The sequence below is a fragment of the Sinohyriopsis cumingii genome, chromosome 11 (genome assembly GCF_028554795.1).
Source record: "Sinohyriopsis cumingii isolate HCF-2022 chromosome 11, ASM2855479v2, whole genome shotgun sequence".
Lineage (NCBI taxonomy): Eukaryota > Metazoa > Mollusca > Bivalvia > Unionida > Unionidae > Sinohyriopsis > Sinohyriopsis cumingii.
In genome coordinates this window covers 44,974,485-44,990,575 of record NC_142971.1, presented here as the reverse complement: position 1 = coordinate 44,990,575, position 16,091 = coordinate 44,974,485, and the positions used below count along the sequence as shown (strand labels likewise).

At 35.4% G+C, this 16,091-nt stretch overlaps 1 protein-coding gene across 1 annotated transcript in view; it reads left to right on the top strand.

Annotated features, from left to right (window-relative positions):
• LOC149788043 (uncharacterized) overlaps positions 1-16,091 on the top strand; it is a 90,463-nt gene extending 74,372 nt beyond the window's left edge. The window contains exons 13-14 of the mRNA XM_089973510.1: positions 5,067-5,150; positions 14,412-16,091. Of these exons, the coding sequence (XP_089829636.1) occupies positions 5,067-5,150; positions 14,412-16,091 (1,764 nt within the window). The remainder of the gene's footprint in view (positions 1-5,066; positions 5,151-14,411) is intronic.

The following is a 16,091-nucleotide window of genomic DNA, read 5'->3' as shown; positions in this document are numbered from 1 at the left end:
TCATAATTGGATCAGAATAAGGTAACCAGCTTGGCTAATATGATGAAACCTCCATTAATTATTATTAGTTAAAATCTCGTTAATTATTGAACTTCAGTGGGATCTTGATGGTATAATCTCATTTCATATGTGATTGAACCAAAACATGGTCAGTCACAAGTGGTACCAAACTCAGAATGCGTGATTGCCTTATTAATAAACCCATTTTAAATCTTGCAGATATAACCCCAGGTATAGACTTTGGTCTCTTGAGTGGCAATATTTTCGCTAGCCATGGTTCCACTATGTTAATGCATTTACACCTTAGCAGATCAATCAGTTATTGCAATGCATTGTGTCTGTGATTTTTATTGGATGTAGTAAGCCACTGCATCCAGTCAAAATAAAGTTGTTCAGATTTGAACACTGTTCCTACATAGTCAAGACAGGTAGAGGACACAACTGGAATGGATTCATAAGTAAGCAGTTTTCCACTGCTGGTCTTTGTTTGCGCAAATATATCATTTCCCTCAAATACACCAGTAACAACTTCTCTCTGGTACGTAGTCGGACTTTTGATATCAAACATACAAAAAAAACGTATCCTTTTGAAGTAAATTGCTTCCATCATTTTTGGCCAGTGTACAGTGCACCATTGTTACACACTATTGGTTAATTGGCATTACATACCAAGGGAGGCAACTCATGAAATCCGGAAGAAGGGTTTAGTAAATGAACAGATACATCAGAACTGGACTGATTTTGTAGAACCTTTTGGATTGATCCAATTAATAAAGATGCTCACTAGAATAACAGCAAATTCAAAAACCCATATTGATCATATCTATACTAACACCCCATAAAGTGTTTCAAAAGTTTATGTTCCTAAGATTGGATTGAGTGACCACTATGCCATTCTTCTTACATGAAAATCTAGCAGGAAAGTAAGGTTAAACATGTCCATAAATCAATGTTTTACAGATCTTTTAAACATTTTAATAACATCAATTATCTGATGGAACAGACTCCATGGGAGAGTATGTTCATATTTGAAGATATAGATAATTTCTTGGATAAGTTGATTGACTTGTTTTGAATGTAGTCAGTCAATATGCACCATTAGAAATGCACAGAATAGAACATGGTCATCAACCACGCTGGATTACTTCAGAGATATTGGATGATATTAAAACAAGAGACTACTCGAAAGCTTTAGGCAGTGAAGAGTATATAATTTGGAGAAATGCAAAAAAAAGTAATTAGGACTGCAAAAAAGACTGATTATCAAGAAGTTATTGATGAGAATAAGAAAAACCCTAAAACAATTTAGAGACTATGTAATTAATTAGGAGCTGGAAAATCCAAGAACAAGATTGATATTCCATCTCTGAACATTGGCAGTGTATGCACCAATGACCATTTATAAAATGCAAATTTATTTAATGACTTTATTTTGTGAATATGGCCTCAAACATTGGAAAACCTAAAGTTGTATCAGATCACTCATATCTCAGAAGATTTTGTGATGAAAGGTTTTCAGAAGATGGTAGATTTGAAATTCCTGAAGTTTAACTTTTGTTTTAAAATATCTAGAAAATATTGATATTACCTAATCAGCAGAGACAGTTATATTCATATGTAATCTTAATCAAAATCTGGGTAAAATTAAAAAATTATTGAAAACTGCAGAGGTGATTTCACTCCACAAAACAGTGGCAAGAGATAACATGAACAATTTTCAGCTAAGTTCTATCTTTCCTATCAATTTTTGTTCAGTTTCTATCTTTCCTATCTTTCAAATTTTCTGCCAATTTCTATCTTTCCAACTCTTTCAAAATTAATTGAAAAGCACGTCATGAATTGTTTATTACTTACCTTAGTAACCACAAACTTCTTCATGATAACCAGTTTTAGGCAAAATCATTCTTGTGAGTGGCACTAATTTCAATGGTTGACACATGGCTGATGGCTTTAGATGAAGGAAAGTTTATTGGGAGTGTTTTGGTTGATATTTGAGAAGTATTTGATCTTGTTCAAGTTGTTGATCATGAACTTGTAAAAAAAAAATGTATCATGTCTCTTTTTACAAGAGATACATTCAGCCTTATTTTGACTAGTAACATCATGTGGGGGAATATTTATAATGTTGATATTAAGAAATTATTTCAGCTGCAAAGACAAGCCTGTACAATAATAATAATAATAGATGGGCAACTTGGAAACAGAGACGATGAATACTTTAAACATCCAACTTTTTCAAGAATGACTTCATCTACAGAAAGCTAAAATGATATATGAAGTTTCTGTCAAGTCTGCCTCCGGTTACTTGACAAATAATTTTAAATGCAAAGAAACCAGCAGTAGCCCAAACATTAGATCAATGACAACTCAAAAACTTCCCAATTCCAGAACCAAAGACCTGTTTAAAAATGGTTTTCATTACTCTGGGGCTGATATATGGAATACTATCCCTCCCCAGTCAAAGAATCTTGTTGCATGTCAGCTTTTCACCATGGGTACATTAAATGAATAAAATCTAGATCTTAACTAATACCACAGTTGGCCTGTCCACCTCCTCCAGTTACGCTTTTGTGTATATGTCATTATTTGGCATGCATGAGTTTAACTCAGATGATTTTGGTTTTTGCTGGACTCTAGGTGGTATAGTCTCTCCATTTTCATCTCCAGAATTATTTTGGTGGACCTCTGTTTTGTTTACATATATTTTTTTAAACTGTCAGGTTTGATGATTCATTGACTACGGTTATATGTTGAATTTTAGATGGCCATGTGGTCTAAAGCGCTTACCTTTACTTATCACTGTCATCTCATCTCTGTCCATGTGGGTTTGATTCTTAGGCTCGGCCAGTGAGGGTATTTGCGAAAGCTGCCAGTAGCTTCCCGTAGGTTGGTGGATCTTACTGGGTTTTTTTCTGGGTTCTTCTACCAATTTATATTGGCTGCCATATATATCCTATCTTGCCCTAAGAAATGGGATTTAACTCCTAAAACAACAGATGCATTTAGTGGGGTTTCACACCAACATTAACCATCAGTAGTGAGTTTAGTCATGCACACTACTCATTATTCATTACCATGTATTGTGTTTTGCTGGTTTCACAAGCTCATTGTCATCAGGCACATACAGGATTGCCTGTTTTGGTTCAGTTTGACTACAAGTCTCACACCATTAATATGCTATAATCAACACCTTTCATTATTATTTATTGTTTTTGGCTAGACCAACATGGGCATGTGAGAATGCATGTCATTAGCTTATTGTGAATTGGTGATTCTTCCTGGGTTCTTCCTTCACCAAATATAATGGCTGCCATGTATGGTCTTTCATGTGCTGAAAACTGCTGAAAAATAGCATAAACCCCAGCAGTATGCCACAGAGGACCAAATGGGCCATAACAAAACCACATGGGATAGATAACCCACTTGCCTTGCTTGCATTGGTTGCCAGTGAACAGACATGTGTCTATTTTATTATCTTTGGTTGCATGAGGTAGGGGACCTTCCAGAAAGTAGATGAAATTATAAGTGGAAAGGCCATTCTTTCTCCTCCTTTCTAGAGCATATTGAGTTAGAGGCCTAGAAGAATCTTAACATTTTCATGGAGAAGAGTACAACTCAATCCCAGGGAGATATGGGATCATTCACTTTGGAGAAATATAACCCTTTTGGACACTTAGGATTTGGTTCAGGGTCACTACCAAGGGAGGTAATGCCAGGGCAGAGAGTTAGAGGGCAAAGATTGCGTTTGTATCCATCCCCCATTAGGGGAGGAGTAGCACCCTCTTCATGCCCATAACCCAGTGAAGGCAACAGGCAGAGTTACGATCAATCAGTATAAGCCCAGAAGAGGGTTCCTCTTTCTCTCCAGAGTTGCTTAACTGGTCATTACCCAGTGGCTGGTAATTGACTGAGCCCCCGTCTTCAGGCACTAGTCCAATTAATATGGAGACAGGGATTGTGGGTCAAGACACACCCTCCTCCCTGTCCCCAAACACATTTTGCTATGCTACTGACAAATCCTGGAGGGAATAGGGAGGTACTAGCATCAGACAGGGGAAGGACTAGGCATATTTCCCCCATTCCCGATGATCCCTTTTAATCATTATGGGAATATAGCCTTGTAGGGGCATCCATTTAAGAGAAGTATATTATCCTTCCCATTGATGGTAATTTGGATGCCCATGTCATGGATTACTAGGGTATACATTTTTACATGGGTTCAATCTTGATAATCTTTAATGTAATTTTAAATTTGTTGAAAACATACATATGACTAAGATCGACCTCAAAGAACAATTTCTAGTTGCCTGAACCAAATTCAGAGTTTACAGGAATTCAGTTTGTAACTGTTGTTATTCTTTATTATAATAATAAGTGTTAGTGAGATAATCAGTAGTGCAGCAGGATTATCTGTTTTGGGTAACTTGTCACCGTTTTTTGTGATTTTAAGCACACCATTCCCCAACTTTCTCAAAGTAGTTTTTGGCTGTTCATCGTGTCTTATCACTGTATAGCTGCATTGATGTCCAAAATCATTAGTACATGTATTAACTTTGTTTATTTGCAATTTATATTATGGTTGTCAGAAAAGTGACCCCATTGTAAGTGCAGGAACGTTCCAGCAAGTCTGTGTCTTAATAACAGATTAAAACACAAATATAGAAAATTTAATGATGCGAAATCATATTATAATGGTTTTCATTAGCCAAGAACCCCAATATAATGAAACCAGTAGCAGTGATCAAACAAAATGTTGACCAATTTAATCACATCCATGACAGGTCCACTATTATAAAGAGTGGCAGTGGTATACTGAGAAGTGTTACTGTGAATGACCAATGTATTTATAATTTACATAACTTATTACTGTAAATTTGTATGGATTTATTAACTGATCTAAGATCTAATCTGTTATCTAATTTGTAAACAAATTTTTCTTGCTCATATCTTTAAACCTGGCTGCTGTTTAAATATAGGTTGTTGCCATGGTTTATTAGCAGAATGTCTTTTTGTATAATCTGTTGATGCACACATATTTCATAATCAAATTATTGTCCTCATTTCAGCTCAAGAAGGGTACACTATTAGACCATACTCAGAGTGTGTCCACACCTGTTCCAGTTGCAACAGCCCAAGGGGAAAGTGGATGTGTAAGTATTGTATATAAAATTCATTCAACTTAATGAGGAACTTCGACTTTTGCTAAAATTTATAGGACAGAAGGTTAAATACGAGTCAAAAGACAATTGTTTTGGAAAGACTACATTTTTCTGACATGGATCAACTGTATATCATAAGGTCATGACCTCGGATGAGAGAATACTGGATTGAGAGACGACGTTTTGATAGCAGAAGAGGTGGTTTGTAACAAAAGGGTTCATTGTAGCACATTTGCTTTAATTGATGCAGAGTAGAATCAGAAAATGTTTTGTTATGAACATGCTGACTCGGCTGAATTTACAGCAGTTAAATCAAATTATGACAGAACAAGTTTATGTACAATTCATGATCAGATAGTACATTATTGACATTGTTGATTAAGCTCCAATTTGTGGCTGGCAATATATTTTGAGATAGAGTTACTAATTAGGAGTATCTGATCTTTTTGGAATTACTGACATGCTCTTTGGTGGTATTTGATCTGTCTTTAGTAGAATCCTCCTTATGATAAAATGATGGGAACATCTTTGCTGTTTCAGAAGCAATAGTGAAGAAGTTAATATGTCAGAAGTACAAGGTCAGTGAGAACAAGTATGTCTTGCCTCGCTTGTACAAGATATTTTGTGCAATATTTGCAGGTCATGGTCTCTCATTGCTAAGAAAGAATGTTAAGGCAACAAAAACAAAAAAGAAAGACAAAATTGAAACTTGCTATGAAATTATCAGAGGGCACTATATTGTGTTTGCACCTGAAATCATCTGCCATTGTTAGTATAGTGGTGGATGTTTTGTTTGCCCCTTTCATTGCTAAAGATGCAGAGGAAAGAGCTGCTGGCTACAATTCATGCCCAGTCAGGTATGGACCAGTAATGCCATGTCTGAAATGACACCAGGCTAATATCTTATGGAGTCACCAGAAATCAACATAGTGGTAGATTTTTTATTGCCTCTATACTTGATAAAGATGCAAGAGCTGTCAGCTGCAGTAATATCAAGTCAGGTAGGGACCAGTATTACAGTGTCTTCCTACGTGTCTGAACAACAGCAGGTACATGAATACTGTGTGAAGTCACACAAGGAGATTGATCTACTAGGTGGCAGCACAAATGCTTGGAGGAATTGTTCCCTCCACACCACATGTCTAATACTGCTGTTAAAATCTTCCTAATGTTGGGATATCTTGTCATAAAATGCCCTCACAGCTTTGTCTAACTTGATTTGATATGACATGATATAGTCCAATTGCACTTTAGTTTCTAATGTGGACCTTCTCATTAGAGATCTGGCATAAGTATGAAATTTTTATGATCCTTTGATTACATCTCATCACTAAAGCATGGATTATTATCTCTAGTTCTGCTGTCAGGGTCCATGCCTCAAACACATATGGGAATATGGACATGACATGGGAATACATAAACTTGATCTTGGACCCAAGCATGATGTATGTTACTGTCCTTCCAAACAGGCTTTAGCCTAGCCATTGCAGTTGTTGTCTGCGCAGTCCTGGAAATAATCTCGGGTTTTGAACGTTCATCAGAGGTAATAGCATCTAGATACTTAAAGCTTGTCACTGTTCCCATCTTCTGTTCATTGACTTTTATTTACTATTGGAGGCCACTCGGATTGTTTGTCATTAGTTTGGTCTTTTCAGCGCAGATCACCATCCCATACCTTAGTGATCTTGACCAGTTTGCCTTTCCATCATGATGGACAAGTTTTGATTAATCTCAATCTGACCAATGAATACTTTCATATCCCCAACTATCCTTCATCCAGGTTACATAATGTTTCATTATGAGGAACAGTTTAGCAATTCTAAGCTCTACCTTTTGGACATGACCTTAGTCTTATTTACAAAAATGGTCAACTTAGTCCTCTCTTTTTTCAAGCATTCCTCAATGACAGCAACCTCATTATATCCATGTTAGTTCTGTTTTGTTTTGGGACAGGAATATCCTTATCTTATTCCTCACCAACCTGGCCTTTCTAGTAAATTGGGAAAAGTCATATCTCTTTTAAACACTTTGTTCATCTGTGTACAGAATCTCTGACCCATCCCAATCTTGTTTATGTACTACAAATATGCATTGCATTGATTATTGAGCATTCAAATAGGTAACTGGTTTTTATGAAAGATTTACTGCAACGTCTTGGATTCCTCTATGGTACTTTATATGCATCCATTGCTGATGGCATTGCTTCTTCCAAGGTACCCATTTGCAGACTGTCTATATCAGCAAGTGTAGATGGCTTATAGCAGAAATATCTCATGGTGAAGCCAGAACCAGACATCATAATATTTACTGGTAGATGCCAGTTTGTCCAGGTGGGGGAAATGGAGGTGGAGGGGGGAGGCTCACCTATTGCCTCACTTTGCAGATTCTGTCAGGAAGAGGTCAGACTCTGTGAATTGAATTATCCTATCATATATTAATACTGCAGTAGACCTGCACACTTTAAAGGCATCTGGTGGTAGATCTCTTTGCAATGAGGTGAAATAAAAAATCTGTCCACTTTTTGTCTCTCCTGTCTTGGACCCATAAGCTTGGGCTGTGGATGCTCTGACAGTCCACTGGGGTGAGAGTTGGGGCTATACTTTTCCTCCAGCTATTCTGTTCCATTATTCATTCAAAACATCAGGGACCAGACTTTGTAGTATGGTTCCAGTAACTCCATATGGGTGGAACAAGTTCATGGGTGATGACCAGCTCGAAATTGTGATGTTTCCAGCACAAGTCAAGCAAAATTCAGTCTTCTGAAATAACTCCACTCGCAGGTTTATCATTCTTGACTGAACTTGCTTGCTCATCATGCCTGGCTCTTGTCAGGAGAGCCTGCATAGGAAGGAGTTTCAATCTTAAGTCACAGAGAATCTCATGAGCAACAAGGCCCTTCACTTTGAAAGTGTATGAAGGTAAGTGGCAGGTATTCAAAGGCTAGTATATAGACAAAAAACATCATCCTTTTTGAATGCCTTAGTCTTGCAATTATTCTCAGGGAATAATGCTTCATAATCTCCAACACATTCAGGCACCATGGTAAAGCAAATATAGACCATACTTGCTGGCCACCTTTGAACTGATTAGGCTTAAATCACCCACCTTTTTTCCTAACTGAATATTTGGTTTTAACTTGGCTCAACTTGGAGAAGTTTAACCCTTAGCCAGATCCACCTTAAAGCTGTTATAAGATTGCTTTCTAATAGCCCTAACATCAGCATGCAGGGTGAGTTGCACACACTTTCTATTGAACTAGCTGAACTACCATAAATTCAGAGAATTCTGTGTTCCTAAAGAGACAACAAGACTATAGCTAAGAACTGTGTGCTGTCTGCCGACACTCAGCATTGGTCATTCAGTCTGTCTCCTCCATCAGCTTGTCAAGAAATGCAGCTGTTCTAAACTGTGGTCTGTGCTTTTATACATTCTTTGACACACACACAGAAGGTCTGTGATCCCAAAAATATCTTTTCTCCCCATTAAGGCAGGATATAGGGATGAAGCCCTGGCATCATGGATGAAGTAGGTAATACTTGGTAAATTCAGAATTGTTACAGCATTAGATATACCTCATCTTGGCAAAACTCACATTCCAATGGAACATTTCTATCTAAGATGCATAATAGATTGAAGCTGTTGGCTGACATGCACAGTCAACTTTTTAGTGTTTCTGTTTCCCTAATCTAGCATCACAGAAATGAGATTTGAGTCTGGTGGGTCCTATGGCTAAAGCCCAGATAACCACCAAACTATTTTCAGGTCAACACATCCTCATGGGCGTGAGTTAGTACTTTTGCTGCATTTGCCCAAGTTTTTGTTGCTCGATCAATAAAAAAAAATTTGTTTCTCCTTATTTGCGTGTCATGGCCAAGGGTGACCATCAGTTATGCTACCTTCATATCAGGAGAGCAGTATATCCATCATTTAGGAAATTCAGGCATTCATATAGAAAGGAGGCTGATGGTAGAGGTTAGACATTTATTGCCTTTCCGCCTCTTGCCTATTATCTTTATAGTAGATTATTTTTCTCTCTCAGTCCCATTGGTATGCCCTTCCACGCCTCCTCACAAATGTGAAGCACCCTTGGTGATGTATTGCATGGCTTGAACTTGGGTGCCACCAGTCCATGGTAAAGGAGGGTAATGGGTAAAAGTTTCTTTTCTTTCCCTTTATGGTGTAAGCTGGTGGTCTACATGTGCCAACCAATTTCAGACTTTTACAGACTCCAAAGATATGTGTGAATAACTTCCACCTGAATATTGTTTTGATTGTTGCATGTTGACCATGTGAAAAACAAGAAAATTGAAGTCCATTTGGATCTAAAACAGTCAAGTATTAACTGCATCTAACTACATCTAAACTAACATTTCTGCTGCAAAGAATGCATGAAATGATTTTAACATACACCAAAATGACTATGTCCACTATATGCTCACTGTAAAATATATACATATGGTATAGTGAAACTATGTGAAATAAACTTTAAATTTGTTTCCAAGTAAATGGGTATATGTTCATCAAAAAGCACAAAAAAATTTCATCATATTTTTGCATCTTCAAAAGACCTCAAAAACTACCAGTGCAACTGAGAACATGTTTTATTTTTTGACAGTAGAAGAAGACACTTTTGTAAAACCATCTAACGTATGCAGATTTTTCAAATGTTCTTGTTTGCATGTCTCCTTAACAAAAAGAAAAATGAAAACAAACCGTGTTCTTAGCTCACCCCTTTGTCCCTCACCATATGGACCAAACAATTCAAACACACAGTATCACAAAAATTCCTTTTCTTCCTCCCCTTTTCATTGAAAAATAACTGACATGTTGCTTGTCATTTGTAGGCCTTATTCTTTTTGTCTTTTTTCTGATCGCATTTAGGGACATTCTGAATATTGGGATGAGGGTAGTTAAATGTAGAACAGGTGCATGAAGGAAGTTGACCAACAACAATAGCAATAATAAAAACAAAAAATAGCATATGGTATTATTTTACTAACTTGGTCTAAAATATGAGGAATGGAGATAGAAATAATGATCATGTACATTTTATCTTTTCCTTACCATGTTCATTTTATATATGATTTATCTTTTAATTCGTATTGTAGACTATCTTCTACCTTTGCATAAATTTACATTCTTAAACACTCGCCAGATATGAAATAATGCCAGGCTATGAAAGTAATGATATCAGCATTGAACAAATTTAAAATGCAATATATGTTAGCATTTCACATTTGATGACTTGCTTAAGTAAACAACTTTACAATATCCTCAGCTGTAGACTAGATTTTGGCCTGTGAAGAAGAATTTATTGAAGAACGGGACTATATTGTAGTGTAATGAATTTAGCTTTACTTGTAATCTGAAGACATGTATAAACTTTTTTTTAATTTTTAAAGGGAGAAAACAATTTTGAGTCATAATTGATCTTACTCAACAGACACCCACCCCCAGCAATATGCTATCTATATATACTAATTTGCCTGTCATGATTTTAAGAAATCCGTGTGGTCTAAAGATACAGTGTATTGAGTACTTCCAATTATCATTAAATAGTAAACCAGCAATTTCAGCCTCATACAAACATAATTATGTACATTTTAAAATGTTTACATATATAAATAAGGTTTCTTTTATTTTTTCTTTAAGTAATTTATGCTTGTTCCTCTTGCACTATCTTTTCATTTTTTTTTGTGTCGTGTATCCAGAAGATGTGAATTAGCTTAAAAATAACACTGAAAGCAATTTGTTTTTAAATATTGCTATTTCAACTGTTGTTTACATTTGTAATTATCAGTCTCATTTTTGTTTATCACTTCAATGTTTCCTGGTACTGATTGGTACAAATCTTTGGCTGATGACAATTCATGTGTGTATTTGTGTGTGTAAGAGATATATAAATGAATAGCTTGATCATGGGCTGCACCTCTGGTAAAAAATTCTTTTATTTGAATAAAGACTTTTTTTTAAAATAGTCTCAATGTCCCAGGATACATGTGTTTACACATGTGGGTGGGTGTATGTGCTCAAGCTTGGCCATGTGTGTGTGCATATGAATGTATATAAATTCTTCTCTTGTATGGACTCCATATTAATGTACATGTAAAACATTTTGACTCGTTTCACATCAGAAAATTTGCTGATTTTCCTGTTTAATTGTTTATTCTAACAAAAACAAGTAGTGTACTTTTCAAAGTTTAGTTCTCTGTTAACATGCTTACAAGAAGACAAATATTACCATGCCAGCTTGAAATTCAGTGTCATATGACCTTGCTTATTTAAAGTACAAGGAATCAGGAATATATGCTATGGCATTATATCTGGATATATTTAATGGACCTTCCTTAATAATAAAATTAAAAAACTTGGTGGGAATAATAAATGCAGCAATATGGCACAATCTTCAAAAGCGAAATCTAGGGATGTTTCCTGATTATGTTAATCGCTGAATGTACAGGAGCTTAAGGAATAAACCATGTGTTTCAAAAAGGTTTTAAAAAATCAAGAGATAATGTTGAGTTCTAATTGGTTATGTCAGAGTAGTGATATCGATGATAAAATCATGAGTAGGGGAAGCATCATGCACTGGAGCAAACACATTTGTACAGTTGAAAGACAACTATTATGTGAGACCAACTGTCTTGAAAGACCATACTCTCAGTGCACAGATTTATTGATTATTTAGTGGTTTGACACATTATGAGAGACCACCTGTCTTGAGAGACCATTCACTTTTGGCAGAATGGGTGGTCTTCCAGGAGAGGTTCTACTGTATTCATCTGTCTTACTGTAATTTTATTTTTCTCATCTGTCCATTATGGGGACATATTTAATATAAAATAAGAAAACTAATGCATGTTCACTTGTCATCTTGACAATAAATGTTTCAAAACTTATATACTTGGTCGATGAAGCAATAAAACTGTTTATATAAGTTGAACAATTAATATCTCACATGCTGTATGGTTTACAGCTATGCTCTCTCTCTCTCATAAAATTGATAGAAATATATCAAATTTTAAGACCAGTCATCATGATAAGGAATATTTTTATTTTAATTATTTATGACCCAAATTATTTTAATTAGTTTTTCCCCAAATGATGCTTAAACAAAACATCTTTTGTTGCTAACATTTTGAACATTTCTAATTTTTTATGCATAGTAACAACATTTGGCCATTCTTAATATACAAAGTGTATGCACTGAATTGAATAGATTTGAAAAAGAAATACATAAATTGCCAAATTTCTGGGGTGGTTTTGGCAACAAAGATTTTGACAGCAAGTTGGAGCTAAATTAGGTGTGAAATGCTTTAAATAAAAACTACAATAAGGGTCTGATGTAATCAACCAAACCTAACAGAAATATACACAATTAACATTGTTTCAAAACAAAAATAAAGTTGTACAAGTCTTATCATTAACTGTTATGCACATTGCGTGTAAATGCACTATTTAGGAAATATATTTTTTTAGCAATATGCGTGATAGGAGATTTTTAGCCAGCTAGAAACCACAGATATAGTTATTAGAATGAAGAAGTAAATGATTAGCTATTTAATTGTTAATTTCCTTATTAAAAGTTATCTTGGATGAAAATCAGATACAAATTTAAGGAAGAAAGAGGGTAATACTGGATCTATACAAGTTTGATTTGGACATAAATGACTCTTACAGTACCTGCCAGTCTAGTAAATATATCATAAAGGTCACTGAGGAGTTCAATTATGCATGAAATCAGTGCATATTTTATTCTGCTTTTATCATTGGGATAATTTATGTACTGTCTAAAATAGAATGAATAAAGTCATTATGATATAAAGTTTAGTAGTGCTTTGCATAGGGTTGTGTTCTTAAAATATACATAAGCTTACATGGTGCAGTCGTCATGTTAGTTAAGTACATGTAATATGAACAATTTCAGACATACTTGGGCTTCTCGTTTGATTTCAACCAAAATTTGGAGCCCAGTTATAAAGTCTTTAGAGTAAAGTGGTTGTCAGTTTTGACCATATTTTATGGAGTTGTGGCCCTTGAAATACTTGGAATAGGGATTGTAATGAATTGGCATGTGAGTGCTCAAGCATTAAATTTTTTTAAATGCATCTTTGTTCTGAAGCTTCGTCATAACATGATCTTATTCAAAAGTGGATAAAATAGTGCTCATTATATAATTAATTGGATCTATAAGGCTCTGTATTTTGAATGAATTTTAAATTTAAGATAAAAATATTACACATTAATTAATATTTACAGTACCAAAATGAAACTGTTTGGCCTTTACATAATAAAAAGATGTAACAAAAAGCTATTAGTTTATCTTTTTTATGACTGTGACTCTGTCCATTCCATTGTGTATTATTTTTTTAAAGTTTTGGATTATTCAATTTCTGTTCCATTTTTCAAGGATGTATAAAAATAGGAAGCTGTAGTTGTGTGTTGTTTCATCAGAGACAAACAATGATATTTGTGACCAGTTGTGACAAATTTTTCTTTAGCATCTTTGCTATTGTATAAATGGGTGTGTACTTTATTGTATATACAAATATTTTGCAGAACTTTCACCAGGACATGTGATTGCATGAATCCCACCCACATTTATTACCCCCACCCCTTAAAAATGAGCTGTCATGTGAAAATCATGCACAGTTGATTGCTTTGAGTGGAATAAGGTCAGTAATAAAAATTCAAAGTTCATTCTAGTCATGCAAGTGCATGACTTTTAAAGCAGCTGCCAGAAGGAAGCACTATATATATGACACTTTTTCAGTTGAGCAGTAAGAGTCTTGAATTGATGATGTAGTCATTGAAAGTGTTTACCAACTACATTTGTCTGGGTTGTACAATGGTTTACATACAGCCTTTGGTATTCAGTGGCAATTTCTCTGTTGTCGTATGTACAGTGTAGTTCTAATGCACAGGATATAGTGCCTTAGTCATAACACATGATCACATCCACCAATGAAAATAAATTTTATATTTATTCATGCATACTATTTTCATCTAAAACTACCTTCCTTAACAGTTGAAAACCCTCCTTAAGGAAAACTCACTAAGGATAATTTTCCTTTCTTCCTCTGTGTAAAAACCCAGAAGAAATCAGTATTACATTTTGAAATACTTAATATAGAAGGTTTTTGTTAAATTAATTATAAAATGTGGTGTTGGTCCCCATAATTGTATTTGTTTATACTGTAGAAACAAAATAGTATGTGAAAAGTTAACTTATTAACTTTATTTCTTTTGCAGGAGATAGTAAAATATTTCTACATTTACTTGCCTTTCAAAGATTCAGAAATTGGAACTGTTGTCATGGAGAGTGATTGCAAGGAACTACATGGCACAAGACTCAGTTTGGTTAGTGGCTTCAAACATCTCTGGGAGGTGAGAGTTATGCTGAATCCTAATGTCTTAGACAAGCAGAGTGTCTGCCACTTTGTTGTTGAGAAGATTGAAGATGGGTACTTCTCATCAAAAAAGTATCTTTTAAGAGATGAACGTGCTTCTAAAATAGATTGTTCAACAATCCAACGAATGTTTTGGAAGAAAATTAGTGAACATGGATTCTTATGCCATGTTCAGCACATTATGCAACACTGTGATGAAGACATGAAAGACAGCATTTTACAAATGGAAGCACTTGTCACAGTTGTGTCTCCAAATCTGAACAACAGGGAGGTCATTCATGTTGTGACAGATCTTCAAAAAGACAGACTTTTGTCTGACAAGAAATCTTTGATGTTTGGTGTGCTGGTGGGGTGTTTTAAGGAGCGTGAGAGTTTGATGCAGGTTGTTAATAACGATGTAATTCAACTGCTGTTTCATGCCTTGTGTCAGTTGAAAAAGACAGATGTACCAGTCTCATCTTTATCATATTTGCATGAGCTCTCTTACTTTGTTATGCAAAGAAAATATGGAAAAGAATTTTGCCTTATTCTTTGGATGACACACATGTATCCATTTCAGGATGAGAGCAAATTCCTGGAAGAAATTAAGTGGTTTCTTCAGCGTTCTAAAGCAATTGGAACATCTGATGATGAGAAAACAACTGCCCTTACCATAAACGTTTGCACTGTTATAAAAGACAGAATTCAGAATGGAGAATCAGGAAAAGGCACAGAATTACTTCTGTCCCTAATGAAAAATTTGTCGCTATCAGCAGTCATGAAAGTGTACAGTCAAAGCTTTGACAAAGAAACTGGTTTCACAGACATTAAAGAAAAGATTGTAGATGGTCTTGTTTCAAAGATTAGTGCATGTGCTTTGAAGCACTTTAATGACAACAATATTGGAAAACTTAAATATCTTTGGGATCACGTTAGAATAGAGAGTTATGCACCATCACTTACAGCCACCTTCGAGAAACATATTCTTGGCCTGCTAAGCAAGACTGGCCATCTTGATGATGACTACATTGCTTTCTTTAAAGACGAGATCCTTTTTGCAAAAGGACCCAACCAGGAAAGCTTGTTACAGTTAATCGCTAAATCTCCTACTAGATCGATTCATCAGCACCTGATAGCACTAGCACAACTAACAAAGTATATACATGTAAATGGCACTGTTGCTGAAACTTGGTTAGAGACGGCTATAACACAATATGCTAGCAGTGGCTTCTCTAGTCAACGCCCAATCTCCATGTATTCATATCTCTGGGATGCAATTTGTTTGCAGCAGGGTAACAATGATGAAAAACTTGTGCAAAGGCTGGAAAATAAACTTTATACAATGAAAATAAAATCTTTGAAACCTACAGAGTTGCTCAAAATAGCAGACCAGATTTTCAGTACTTCAAGGGATACAGAGTTGGCTCAAGGCATCTTTCAGCAGCATTTGATGAGACTTCTGAAGGAACAGCATGGCTCAGAAGACACAGTGGAGATCCTCATCACTATATGTGGAAGAGATATATGGATCAATGCCAAGTAA